Source organism: Anguilla rostrata, chromosome 15, assembly GCF_018555375.3.
Source record: "Anguilla rostrata isolate EN2019 chromosome 15, ASM1855537v3, whole genome shotgun sequence".
In the NCBI taxonomy this organism is placed as follows: Eukaryota; Metazoa; Chordata; class Actinopteri; order Anguilliformes; family Anguillidae; genus Anguilla; species Anguilla rostrata.
The window spans coordinates 26,669,764-26,683,889 of record NC_057947.1 but is presented as its reverse complement, the minus strand read 5'-3'; the positions used below and the strand labels follow the sequence as shown (position 1 = coordinate 26,683,889).

Genomic DNA, 14,126 nt, shown 5'->3' with positions numbered 1-14,126 from the left:
TTGAACATTTTACTGTACACTTTTAATCATTTAAAGTGCACAGTAAAATGTTCAATTGTTTAACCAAATTAATCTTGATAAATTAACTGACAAAATCTTTTTTTTATTATTATTAAACCACGCGTCCTATCGTAAATAATTTTTAGAATTGCATTGTATTACTAATATTACTACTACGCTGATGTAGGCTGCAGTTTTACTCATGACCATAAGAGGGCATACGACGACCACATTGATTTAACAGCTCTGTGGTCGTTGCATGCCCTCTCTCGTTTGTGATCATAATTTAATTTTTTCCACAAACCCTAGCCACATATCATACAAACGACCCTCTTACCATCATAACAGAAAAAATATTGTTGTTTTTGACTAAAATAATAATAAAGAAATTCACATTTGTCAGCTGACACAAAGGAAAGCGGAAACAGGAAGTTCGTCTCAGCTGTTTTCGCCTGGTACAATGCACCAACATCAGCATTTAGAATGCGCGTGGTGGAATAGCTAACGTGAAAATCATGTTTATTTTTTATGCATTGGAATAAAGATAATTTAACATTCACATTTTTTGTTCTAATTAGACATCTGTATTTCTGCGGCTAGGTGTTCTGTACTGTGTTGGGCAGGCACAGATTGAAGACTATCAGAATTACTCAAGGGTACTAGCTAGCAAATCAATCATTTAACGATATATTTTGAAACTTGTCCAAGACGCCAACTGGCTTCGTGTGAACGTCACATCTACGATGCAGGAACAGGGGCTGAAAAAAGACGGAGAGGACAAAGTCGATGTGCATTTTACTGATCAACCTAATGCACTCATCGTCTGTAAAGTGCATGAAAGCATATTCGTTGATGATCAGTTAAAGGTAAGCACAAGCTAGCTATAACCTACGTTACCTGCGTACATTAGCAGCTTCATATCATAAAGGCGTATTGCTACTGTAAGTTATCTGACGTGTAATGTTAGCACAACGGAAAGCAAAACACTCATTGAAACATTATGTCTTCCAATTGCTAGCTTGTTACTTGTAATTAACTTGTTTTCTTTCATCATAGTAGTTGTATGTGATGTTAGTAAACGATCATTTTACAATGTTATAACGTTATTTAAACATTTCACAACTTGTCCCACTGCAAACGTAAAATATTTACATTATTGCTACATAACTTTCTTACGTAGTCTTCTTATTTCTCTTTAATTCAATCTGCATTCCGCATGCGCTGTGTAAGCACGTCTTCAGTGACGTCTTGGTTTGTTTCCCTATAAAAGGGCAAATCTGCAGCTCAAATACTGCACATAGACTCATGAGGTGAGCGTATTTTGCACACGATTTTTCTTTTCGCAAGATTTCCGGAGATAGGCTAACGATTACCACCCTGAAACAGAAATTATCGGTGATGACGACCTACCGATGGACTACTGGTCCCCTATATCGATATAGTGTACTGTGCATATTGCGTGTATTGTATTTAGAACGTTTAACGAAAAATTAAACAGCGCACAGTTACACACACACGTTTACAGTGAGCACAGTGATCACGGAGTGGCAGACTTAAGATTCCACTGCCGTCACTTGTGCTCTGGCAGTTTATCAGTTGGTTTATGTGCCATAGTGTCCTCTCTGGTGAAACCAGTACATTCTGAATTCATCTGGTTTTCCTCCACCTCAGAGCTCACACACAGGTCACACTTTTCCATGGCAGCTTCCATGCTGGCTCTAACAGCACTGTCAGCGCAAAAGTTTGGAGCCTTTCCTAAATAAAAACAGGAAACTTGGAAAAAGCCTGTCCTCGCACAGAATAGAGTTTGCTTATGTGGAGCTCGGTCTGATAAAGCAGTGTAATACAGAGTGAGTTGTGCACTTAAACAGGTATTAAAAGATTATAAGGGTTTCTTGGGGCCTTTTCAATCTCTAGAATGTTGTGTTTGAATCCTGATGTTACCTTTCTTTGAACATTGAGGATGGTGCCACGGGAATCTCTCGCTTTCTCTCCTCTCTCTTTGCGGGCCTAGTTACCTCAGGGTAAATATTTCACATTTGTGGTTGCATGTGTATCATTGTGTACACACATTTCTCTCCCATGCACTCCTGTCTCCTGTTTGTTTTTCCACAAGATCAGCGTGGTGTGTAGTCTGGTGGAACAATGGTTGAGCTTTGTCTGATGACTGCTGGGTTAACCCTCTCATGGAGGTAGTGCTGGGTAGGAGGGTCATACAGAGGCTGTACTGCAATCCCTGTTTATTGCAGGGCAGCCTACACCACAGGTGACAGCACTGAGCCCAGGTTATTGCAGTTGCTTTTGGAAAATGTTACATCTTGGCAAACATTCTCCAAAAGGAACTATAATACAAACGCCTTAAAGATTAAATATTGGGTAGAGTTGATTGTAAAACAAAACCAGGTGCAAAGGTCGGTTAAATTATGGAATTCAGACATTAAGTTTTCCTGCCCTTTTTTTAAAATGTCAGCTGCGGCAGTCTTGTGATGGAGAATTCCACAGTGACTGGTGTCTTAGTAGAATGTCCTGTGGCGCTGGAACTTTTGATTTTTCATAAAACTTCTGCTTTGGTCAAAAGCCACCTTGGATGGGTATGAGGCTTTCACCATCCAGCAAAGTATTAGGTGACTCACTTGTAAACTACTTCACCTGAAGAAGGTAAAACCCCGGGTGAACAGAGAAATTCAGCGGTAGTCTTGTTATTGCTTGAATCAACTGGAAATGGACATTTGTGGCATGCATTGAGGTCTTCAAAGCACAGCAGACCTTGTTGGCCGTCCCCTCTGTATTTTGCTGGTTTGATTCAGACTTTGCATATTGCAGCAGATTTTTTTCCCTTGTCCCGTGCTTGAAGGCAATTACAGGGTCATCCCTCATCAGCATTGCATTCCAAATTGTGAGGGGGTGCCAGGATTAAGGGGTTCAGAGTCTGAAGTTCTGCTTAATGACTGACGCCTATCTGACATTATGCTGATTCAGAAACTTAACCTGAACCGCACTTTTTTTTTTCTGTGAATTCGGTGAGAAAGTAATGACTCCTTATTTATCCAAATTTGACTGTTTGTTTGTTTCCTTGGAAAAAGAGTGCTGGTTGCTGACTCACCTGTTTGTGTCTCTTCCTGAGGAGTTATGCAGACTCAGTGCACCGTTCACTGAGGTCATTATGGTGGGGAGAGATTGTCATGAACCACTGATTTTAAGATTAGCCTAATACCCATTTAAAGCATGTCTCTCTCTAGAGTGTTTATGGCTGATTTGCTGCACATCATTTAGAACTGCATAAGGATCAGCCACAGAATGATCAAAACCTTTTGAGCAAATTGGTGCAAATGAAATACCTCACTTTCAAGAGTAAATATTGTCTACCTTTAGAGTTCTCTGAGTAATAGAGAATGTTAATTGCTCATTAATAATGCAAGCATAGAAATTTGTTGTTCCAACACAGACTCAGTGCTGAAACAGGAAAGCTGTTCCTTCATCCCTACAGCCATATCAGTTCTTAACAAAGGCTTTTTAAATAGTGCTGCAGACATGCTGTATTCTATATAATCAGCATGCTTGTGCTACGTGCTTGTGCTTTTTATTATTTACTTCGCAAGCCGAAGTGCTGATTTCCATCTCTGTATAATGGACTTTTTCTATTTTTAAATTGCCAGCATAATTCCTTTCATGTGTGACCGGGCCTCTTGTCAACCTGCGCAAATAGACACAGGACTGCGTGCATTTTTTGCGCTTCATGCATGTGAAAGATCGGCCTCTGCCCTTAGACACAAATCCACTCTCCAGCAGCTGACTCGCAGATGAACCGCGTTACCCCGGCAGTTGGCTTCGCATTTTATAACCCCGAATGTTTCTGACATTAGCATAATTTGATTACCGTGTGGAAAACATTATCAGCGCGTAGCCTAGCCGTTCCTGCTGACTCAAGGAAGGGATCTGGCCCCGCGGTGTCCCCAAGGGCCACGGAGAGAAAGAGAGGGCAGATCGCGGCATCTGACTCTCAGTCCTCTCGCGCGCAGGAATGTGTCACTAAATAGCCGACCCGTCTCGCACCGTCGGCGCACTCTCCGGGGAATCTTTGTGAAGGTCGCTGAAGTGAGCCAGTCTGGTTAGACTGAGACCCTTGCGGTTTTACGGGCGCTTAGATTCCCCCCAAATCACAGCGCATGGCACCGCAAACGTTTTTTGACCGAGACCATGTGGCGGTTTTAACGCTTCCATGTGCACAGCACGCTCCCGCACTTTGTGTTTGGAATGGAAGCGTGATCTTGTTCCAAGGCTTTGTTCAGACGACTTGGCGCGGACGGTTTTTAGCACATTTTTTCGCCGGTCTTCCGCAACCGCGCGGCTGTGTGATCCCAGAGGTGCGGCGACTCGCGTCTTTGATCCGATGTCTTCCCGGTGCTCGCGTTTGATGCTGTGAGATGACTTCAGACTCCCCCTGCAGCCATGTTGGAAACCTGCATCATGCCGCTGCTATTCTTTCCGCAAAACTTGTGTTTTCCGCCCCAAATTCTTTCCGTGCCTGTTCAGTTTCAAGTTTCCATTTGTTCACTCTCCCTGGCGCGGTGTGCTGTCTACGTCAGCGTTTGGTGTTGGGCCGTCTCAGAAGTCACACCTGTCATTTATTTGATAGCGTTCGTTGCTCACATCCGTTGTTCTACGACCAAGTACTTGCCCCAGTTTTTTAGATGCAGATGCAAGTAAGTATGGTGGAGTGCAGACCCATAATTGGACACGTAACGGTCTGGAAGCAGGACCCTTTCGAACCCTCGTGCTCAGACTTCCACAGCAATCAGGGGCGGTAAGCCTTTCTGCTCTGCTGCAGCTCTGTTGCTATGGCGACCTTAAGCAATGGCGACAATGTTAAATGGCCATTGCACCGCCTGCAGTGCCCTGTCCAAGCCAGGCAGAATCCCGGGTACCAATTTGCTGCAAAACCAGCGCTCTCTCCATGGGGTCTTGTTTGCATTGGAGGCGGGGGGTAGTCATTTTTGAGTTTATTGGTCCCCTGTAGCTCTTAACCACGGCCCTGGCATCACGTAAAAGGACACTCATTGTCATAGATATTTTCCCCTGCCCCAGAAACCAGATGTTGGGATATTTCTCTGAAGGCGTTTATACAGACAGGCCTGCCCAGAAACACTGTGGCCTTTTCGTAGCAGGTCTGCGGATTCATAGGAAAGTGTGGGGAATGCAGCCGCGTTTATCAGTGTTTCTGAAATAACTTGAGCGTGATGTCTCCTCTCAGGCATATGGAAACTGCTTCATGCCTGTCTGTACCAGTGGGAGCGCGCTCAGTCTTTGTGATATATGGAGTATCGCAGCTTTTCCGCAGAGCTGTTTTATGGCGTAAAATGCCATTCGGCTTATGTCGGAAAATGGTGATCAGACTCAGCTGGCAGAGTGAAGACACATTTTCCGACATAAACCGCTCTGCTTCAGTTAAAGTTTGGCTGAGACTGACTGATATTACTGGGTCTATTGACCTTTGTGCTCTTGAATAAAAGCGTGCCCTCCTGCGTCCTGCTCGCGCTTGCTTCCTGGAAAGGTTATGGCAGGATGTGGTAAACAGGCGTCGTCGGCAGGTGAAGGGCTAACTTCGTCCGCCTGCAGGTAGTCACGTGTGGAGGAGAGAAAGATTGAGAGCACGCGTGGCTTAAAACCAGGAACAGTGAATTCTGCTTCCTGGAGAAAATGTTCTTCCACGGCACTGTTTACAGAAGTCTTAGAGCTCTTATTCTGCACAACATTCTGCTGCACCACATCTTACTAAATTATCCACCTGAGGACCCTCTTCTGTAGATTAAAGCTCCACATGTTGAATGAATAATTATCCTTTTAATGTGTAAGATCACTACATGTGATTAGAACGCTCTTAACATTCCAACGATGATGTAATGATCACTACTAGTCACTGAAAACAATGGTGTTCTAGAACACTGACTTGGAATGTTGGGGAAAAACCCTTCTTTTCCAAGGATTGAAGATAGACCGGTCAAGGCAGGTATTAGCCTACATTTTTGCAGGGCAGCCTGAGGTCCCAGACAGAAATGGAGCAGTGTATTACTGTAACACCACTTCCCTGTCTCCGACGGTGACTGATGGTCATTAAGCCTTCATGAACCCTGCAGGGGACCACATCTAACCACTGACTGGACATGGAAAAATGACATCAGCCCCAGTTTTTAAAAAAAAATTATAATCTAGTCATAGCATTTAACAAATGTGACGCTATATTATCTCAGTGTAATTGCTGCTTTGCTCTGTGGAAACACACATTAACTTTGCTGCACCACAGCATTTTTTTTACTGTGTAATTACACCTGTATCCTAAAAGTGGCTGTGAAGTAGAGTCAAAATAACTGGACAGTGACATATTTACAGGAGTCAAGATCAGCCTAAAATAGCTGCACTTCGCTGTGGGCAGCATAGCTTTCGCTCCCTGTCACAGAGAGAGAGAGAGAGAGAGAAATGGGGATGGATGCAGATGGAGTGAGAGAGAAAGGAGGTGGGTGCCTAGGGCACGCAGGGAAACGGGAGATGAATGGAATTAGCGCTGGTGGAAAGTATGCCGCCCGGGCTGCTTGATAACACAGCTGTCTGCCCTGCTCAGCTGATTACGATTTTCCATCTCCAGTAGCACATTTGCGCAGGGACGGAGAGGGTATGCTGGAGAGCTGGAGATTAACTGTCAGGGAGGACAGGGCTATGGAGAGGGTGATGGCACCGTTTTCCATTCCCGCCCTCTCTCCCTCCCTCCCTTCCCCCCGCTCTCCCTCCCTCCCTCTCTCCCTCCCTCCCTCCCTCTTGGGTAATGCGCCTGGGTCTGTTCTGTTGGAGGGACGTTTTTTTTTTTTACGGCACTTGTAAGCTCCGCCCTTAAATGGGCTGAACTCCAGAGTGGGATGGGCGGGCCTGTTCTTTGGCGGCTTATATAACAAACAGAGAGCCGGGTCTGTGTGAAACTGTCTTCCTCAGTGAGCAGCAAGGTTGGAAGCTAGTACCTTCTGGAGGGTTCCACACGCAAAGAGAGAGAGCATCCTGCACCTGCTGGAGGGTGAGCTGACTGAGGAGGGGAGCTGTATTTCTGCTGTGCTTCTCTGATAAACACATCAGGAGCACACGCGTTCAAGAGCGCACATACCTGAAGCAAACAGGAACGAAGATCTCGTCTCCGAGAGACAGCATACTGCACCATTTTGCTTCTTCTTAGTTTCCTCTCTCTCCTGTGGGAGCTAGACTTGATCCTGAGGTCTTGATTGACTTGGATTGAAGTGCCACACTGACACCTGCTTCCTGCATCAGAACTGAATGTGTTCCGTTAGTCTTCAGACATACTTGTGAGTGAGACAAAGATAGAGACCGAAAGAAGGAAAGAGGCAAAAGGGAAGGGAAGAAGCACACAAGACGATAGCCTACATCAGAGCTCCCATCATGCACCTGAAGACCGTGAAGTGTAACCAAAACTGTGTGATTGCCACGTTAGCTGACCTGGAAGTGTTCAACAATCCAGTATCGCAGGTAAGACGCTAGCCCCCACTGCAGTCTGGTCTCACCCTGACCCTCACCAATGTGTGAAGAGGAATCTCTGGCCAGATTTTACTGGGGGGAAGTATGCGGCAAGTAGTTCCATGCTGCCGCTGGTTCCATGTCTTCTCAGAAAATGCGACTGATCACCTTATGTAACGAAACCTGTGCAAATGCATACATATTTATTTCATTCATTTCAAAATGAACACATTTTGTCCTGTGTGGGAATCGTTCAGTCTTGCAGAAGAATACTTATCCTACAGTCATACTCAGACGCTACATACGAGACAAGGTGTGTTCTGACATGAAGATTAAATATTACAAACTACAGTTCATTCCAGGGCATATCGGTAACAACTGCAATGGTACAGTGAGTTGTGAGTTTTTCCAATGGCTTTTAGAACAAAGTACAAAGTGCTTGTGATGGTGTAAGTCTGTTGGGAGACATTTGGCAGCAAACAGCTTTTTTCCATAGATCTTGGGTAGCTGCTGTCACCAGTCAGCTCTACAGGTGAACTCTGACCCTTAGACCTATAAAGCTGATTTTCATTTTTCTCTTGAGCCTGCAGAGTGACATTATTGTTGTATCTTTCTGCAAACAATTACTGTATTTGTTCAGACAGAATTGTATGAATTATGCTTTAAGTGAGCTTTGCTCGTACTCATGAACACATCATTTGAAGGTGATGAGCTTGATAACGCTTTGGAATTGGTTAAATTACAAACGTCTTTGTGACAGTTCTCTGTAAAAACAAAGCGCTATACAAATAAAAATAGATTTGATTTGAGTCATTGGGTCACAAAAGACACCATGAATGAGAAATAAAAAGCAGAACAGCTCTCACCCTTCTGCTTGAAATGTAGAGCTCCTTTACCTCTTTGACACGCCGCTCCTTCCCGTAACAAATGAAGTCTGATTGGCTGATTACCTCCCCGTGACAAATCAGATCCGATTGGCTGACTGACCCCGCACGCCTGTGTGTTTCCAGGCCGGCTTCGAGGCCCTGTTCCGCTCCTTCGACGCCGAGGCCACCTTCCAGTACTTCAAGAGTTTCCGGCGCGTGCGGGTCAACTTCGGCACCGCGGCGGCCGCCACCGAGGCCCGGGCGCGGCTCCACAAGAGCGAGTTCAACGGCAAGGAGATGCGCGTGCATTTCGCCCAGGTACGGCACGGCACGGCCCCGCCCTCCTCTCAGCACAGCCCCTCTCACACAGCGAGGCGTCTGATTTCAGGCGTTCCGTAGCGCCACAGCCCCTAGAGCTGTAACGGGCTAACTGTAAGCGCAGTCAACCTGAGGGGATAGCATTGAGCAACGGGGCCTACTGGTTTGTGTGTTTTCATACAATAACGACTTATCTGGCAGGTCAGTCTCCAGCTAGCCTGCTTGAAAATGTGTTGTACAGACATAGGATAACTCAGGCGTAGGATCTTTCACAGTAGCCAGGTAATGTACATTTTTTAAGCGCAACTCAAATCAGTGGCCTTGGCGGGTGTAGTGTTACCCAGCTCCCTGTTCTGAAGCGACACTTTCAGGAAAGAAAAACCTCCCACAAATGCATTGTGGTGTTGCAGTTGGTATTCCTAGCAGATTGACTGTGATTGGTGCGTGAATGGTGGGTTCATTTTTATTCCTCCCTCTCCTCTCCTTTCTTCTCCTCCTCCTTTCCTCCCTGCAGTCTGTGCACATCGGGAGCGCTCGTCTGGAGCCCCCCAAGCCAGATAAGCAGTTCCTCATCTCCCCCCCTGCCTCCCCTCCCGTGGGCTGGCAGCAGGCGCTGGACGCCACGCCCGTCGTCAACTACGACCTGCTGTGTGCCATCTCCAAACTGGGGCCAGGTACGGCACGCTAACCGCGCCGCGTGCTAACGCAGGGATGCAGCCTGACATGCGTGCACGCGTGGTTTTAACACGGTATCATGAAGAAAAGTTATTCTCATGCTTTGCCTTTATACTGGAAGCCTGTTTTTGGACACTTTTCTCAGACAGAGATAATGTTTGTGGCAGACAATGGCTGTATCTGAATACTGTCACGTACACAAAGCCTGTTTTGAGTGATTTACGCACATAGAAAGACTTCATCCCTCAAAATGTTCTTGTTTTCGGGCCCCAGTGTGCTATTTAGACTGAGAGAACAGATGAGTTTCTGCAGTGCTGTGTGTCTGACCCCCTCTCTCTCTCTCTCTCTCTCTCTCTCTCTCTCTCTCTCTCTCCACCTTGCCCTGCCCCAGGTGAGAAATATGAGCTCCACACCGGGACCTCCACCACCCCGAGTGTGGTTGTGCACGTGTGCGAGAACGAGCAGGAGAGCTCCAACAGCGACGACGACGACGATGATGGGAAGACCCCGCCTCCCAAAATCATCCAGACGCGCCGCCCGGACTACACCCCAGCAGTCCTGCACTGAGCGGCCCGCCGTGACGTAGTCTGCAAAGAAACATTTTGCATTACTGCCTCCCCGTCGCCTGGGGGAGCACTTGCAGCGGAGCCCAGCTGGGAAAGGGAAGCCTCACGAGGCGGGCAGTTTTCCTTGTCAGAAAAACCAGCGAAGCAGGGGAGAGTACAGCCATTTATTTATAAACTGTGTCAGCCACAGCTGTCTCCTTTATTTTGCCTTTAACGTCCTGCCTGTGAACTCTGACCTGGATAACAGGGCCTGAACTAGAGGGACATTAACCTGACGTGTATGCGTGAATGCATTTGCATATGTTTTTGTCTGTACCGCTTTGTACAGTGAATGGGCCTTTGCTTTTGGCTTGGGCTTTCAGGAAGTGGTTTAGTTGGTTTTATCAGCGGGCATTGACATAGTGGGCATGTCTCCTGCCTTGTCTGTGGCTGGGATATAATTGAATTTAGAGAGCATGATGATCTGTGACCGATGGTTTGGTGCATTCACAATCAATGTTTTATTCTGTTTCTCTGCTATCATGTCGGTCTCTATGCAACGGACCTACCTCTGTGTTCAACCTCGCTTATTGATTTTGCTGTGGAGTTATGGAGGGTGGATCAGCAGTACTTTATAACTGCCATTTTGGCTCGTAGGGTTCTGCTCAGACACTCAAGTCTGTACTCCACTGGCCTCATGTAGGGCTGTGTGGTTCCTTGTCTGCCCTCAGTAGGGACAGTTTCCACTGTCGGAACAGGAACCACAGGGTCCTGGCTCAGTATGTGGTACTGTTCCACTTCAGGCCTGTGAGGAGGCTCAGGCTAGCCAATGGGAACCAGTGCCCTGGGCGTAACCATCATGTCTGCCACCAGGCTCAGCCAATCAGATCATCCGATTAGCATGCTGAAGTATGTGCTTAAAGCTGGCTAGAATCTTGCAATGCTTCTTTACTAAAAAGCTCACTACTGTTTGCAGTAGACAGCACCAATGTTCATCTCCCATGGCCAGTCTCAGCTTTTGGTTAAAAGCTGTGAGTATGGGCCTTTTCACAAAAAAAAATAAAAATAAAAAACTGCAAAAGCCAGTTTTTCATGTCAAAATACACGTTAATCACGGACACTTGTGCTGTCAAAGTATAAACTGAAAACGGGGGCCACACAGAGGGTATTCAGGAGCTAGCTGTGGTCACTACAAACTCTGTAATATATGTTAGCTTTGCAATTTCAGAAAAAAGCAGGCTTTAGCAGTCTAAGAGCAGATGTTTGGTTCAGAATATCTGTTTTCTTTTCTACTTTCTGTTCTGGGAAACCATAGTTTGATGCAGCCCCAGTCTTAGCTCCTGAAGCCCCAGCTCACACTGTAAAAGTATCCCCATATGTGTTTGGTTCCCTGTTGGTTATCTGTGTGGGTCAGGTTCCTCGTCAGCTTTGCAAAGTTAAGCACATGAACAAGTTTTTGTGAAAGGTCACACCACATGTTTTCACTCTAAATCATTCAGAGCAGTAGATCCTACAAGCACTGATGTACCAGGTCAAAAACATATGCCTGAGTGATGAGACTGAACTGGCAAAGGCATGAGGGTTTACTTAAGCTGTGGTCTAGCGCTACAAAAAATAAACAAATGTATATATACAGTATACGCATGGAGGAGCATCATTGTCCCAAGAGAAGAACCGTAGGTCTGAAATCATTGTAGCGTATGATTTCCTATGTATTTCACCCAATGCATGCTGGGATAGGCTTCACCCCCTTTTCCCCCACCCACCCATGCGACCCTAGCCCGGAAGAAGCGGGTTATATAGTACATGGATGGATGGATTCCCCAGTGTAAAAATGTGTGTTGTGTGTCCACCCTGCCTCCCAGACTTACGCAGTCATCAGTCTGTTTTGTCATCATTATCGTCTTCACTCATTTGTGGTCTCTGTCTCCAGTACTGAGTGATCTAAGGGAAGTCTCGCACAGAAACCTGTCGCAGACCTGGGGGGGGGCCTTTTTGTTAAAGCATTCATCTCGGTAATTCACCCCAGCTATAACAAGCATATATGGTGTTCCTGTGCTGCAGTGTTACATCCTGTTCTAAGGACAGGAAGTGTACACCAAACCGAAACAGGCCAATTGATTAGAGTTACTCTGCGTTCACACAGCAAGCGACTCGACTGGTGGGTCGCTTGTGTTTACTGGGCTGAGGGAGGGGCAGGAGGTTCCTGTTGGTTCCTCTTAGTGGTCTCTTGCAGCTACAAATTGTTGATGAAGAGAAATAACGGCTTTGCACAACTGCTCAGTTATTCACAAAATGGTGTATCGGTTAGATAAACGGGAAGCAAGGAGCTCTGATTTGCTGTTGGCGGGTGATGCCCGCAAAAAGATAAACCTCACGCAACTTTTCTCTGGCAACTTTTGTCGCAAAGTTGCCCTGTTGCTCAGGTTTCTGCCTGTCACTCAGCTTCCTAGAAACTTAATGGATTTCTGTCAATTGGTCAACCATATTGCTTGCTGTGTGAACGGGGGGTTACAGTTTTGTGGTGCCAACTGCCTTGTATTGATGCCACAGTTATGAGGAAGACCAGTATTATGTGTTGCTGTGGTCCGGTTTATTCTGTGGATTTTTTTATTAAGATTATAAACCTAGCTTCAATGTAAAGCTATTATCTGTCCACTAAATACAAAGGGATATTGTGGGAAGGTAATCAGAAGACTGTGACTGAAGCTGTATTTGGTCAGACTGGCCACAGGTCAAATTGCTAAAATTGAGTGGAAAAACTAGTTGGCTTACTAGCTAATATTTTTCAAAGACCTACTTATTCTGGGCTATGCCAGCCATAGAGCTCAATGCTAGCTAATGCTTTCAGTTTTTTTTAACGAATTGTCTATGCTACAGTATCTGTTTTTTTTTTAAACACTGATTGCTATTTAACCTGCTAGCCTGTTAGCATTATAAATATTTTTATGTTTATTCATTAAAATGGTAAAAAAAAAAAAGACTGTATAGCTGCTAACATGCATACAGGGCAACTTTAGTAAGCTACCAACATGCTGAAGTACATCTAAAGGGAACCAAAGGGAGAACAAAGCAACTCACTCACAGCAGGTACATTGTCACTGATTTGTATGTTGCAGGATAGCACTGGGTGCAGCTCAGGCTGTAGCATAAAGAAGGAATAGGAAGCTATAGCTAGAGATACTTATCTAGTATAACTGCCTGTCAGGAGAAAAGAATTCATAGCTTGAAGGCTAAGTAAGCTTGCTTTGTCTGGCTGAATTGTATCACAGATAAAGGCAGAGTCTACTCATTGCCAGCATAGCCTGAGCTATTGCTGCAGGGAATGCCTTCTTTTCCATTGCTGAGTACTTTCCTCTGTGCTGTAGAAAGACAACTGTTGGCCATGTTATTTGTAAGACATTCAAATGTCAGTCTACACACAGACATTTATGAATGTGACCGTTTGCTGCTGAGCCTGTATTTCCACACACGCGTTTGTTAGTTATTCTTGGAAATTCATTTTGACATCTGCATCAACGGGCCAGTAAATATTGTGCCTGTGCCTCAGTTTATCTGAATCCTACATATTGAAATTTCATGGAAATTAACCCCAACATTACAGTTTGCTATCTTGCAGTGTGTGACCTTTGATTGAATTCCCGTTGAAACTTAGTCAGATGCATATCTGCCTTCACCTGTGACAATGCTGATTGCTGATTTTGGACCCTTTGAATGAATTACCAGTTGGCTAACTGAAAAGCTTCTCTCAGAGTACTAGCCGCTATAATACCGGATTTTTTGTTGTTGTAGAATTCTGTTTTAGCTTGCCCTGCGATGGACTGGCAAACTGTCCAGGGTGGAAGGACGGATGAGCCATGTTACTGTGTTCTTAACCCTCCCCTGAGACCCTGGACTGAAATATGTTCTGTGTATTTCTGAAATGTATTCGTGTTTTTAATGCTATATTAAATGAAAAATAACTTTGAGTAAGCTGGTGTTTGTCATGTCATTTCCTGCTGTACCGCACTTTATATTTCATTGGTGCATGTATGCACTCTTGGATATAGACTTTGCTTGGAGTTAAAGTTTTGACATTATTGAAAGTACTGCTTTAATGTGAGGTATGCATCCCGTTCAGGCTGTACGTCCAGTTCGGACAGGATGGATTACCGTGTGCAGCCTGTTCCCCATGCAATCCCTTACGAGTTGACCAGTAGATGAAGCAATG

General features: G+C 45.4%; 1 protein-coding gene across 2 annotated transcripts; it reads left to right on the top strand.

The window, feature by feature from the left end:
* The first annotated feature begins 433 nt into the window (after positions 1-433).
* Positions 434-13,884, top strand: LOC135241461 (calcipressin-1-like). Of its 2 annotated transcripts, none has more exons than XM_064311928.1 (4): positions 434-866; positions 8,523-8,696; positions 9,211-9,370; positions 9,763-13,884. In XM_064311928.1, the coding sequence occupies exons 1-4, from the start codon at positions 744-746 to the stop codon at positions 9,936-9,938; spliced, it is 633 nt and encodes a 210-aa protein (XP_064167998.1). In that variant the 5' UTR covers positions 434-743; the 3' UTR covers positions 9,939-13,884. The 2 variants fall into 2 exon arrangements, with proteins under 2 accessions (XP_064167998.1, XP_064167999.1); XM_064311929.1 differs by lacking the exon at positions 434-866 and adding an exon at positions 6,881-7,524.
* Positions 13,885-14,126: the final 242 nt, after the last annotated feature.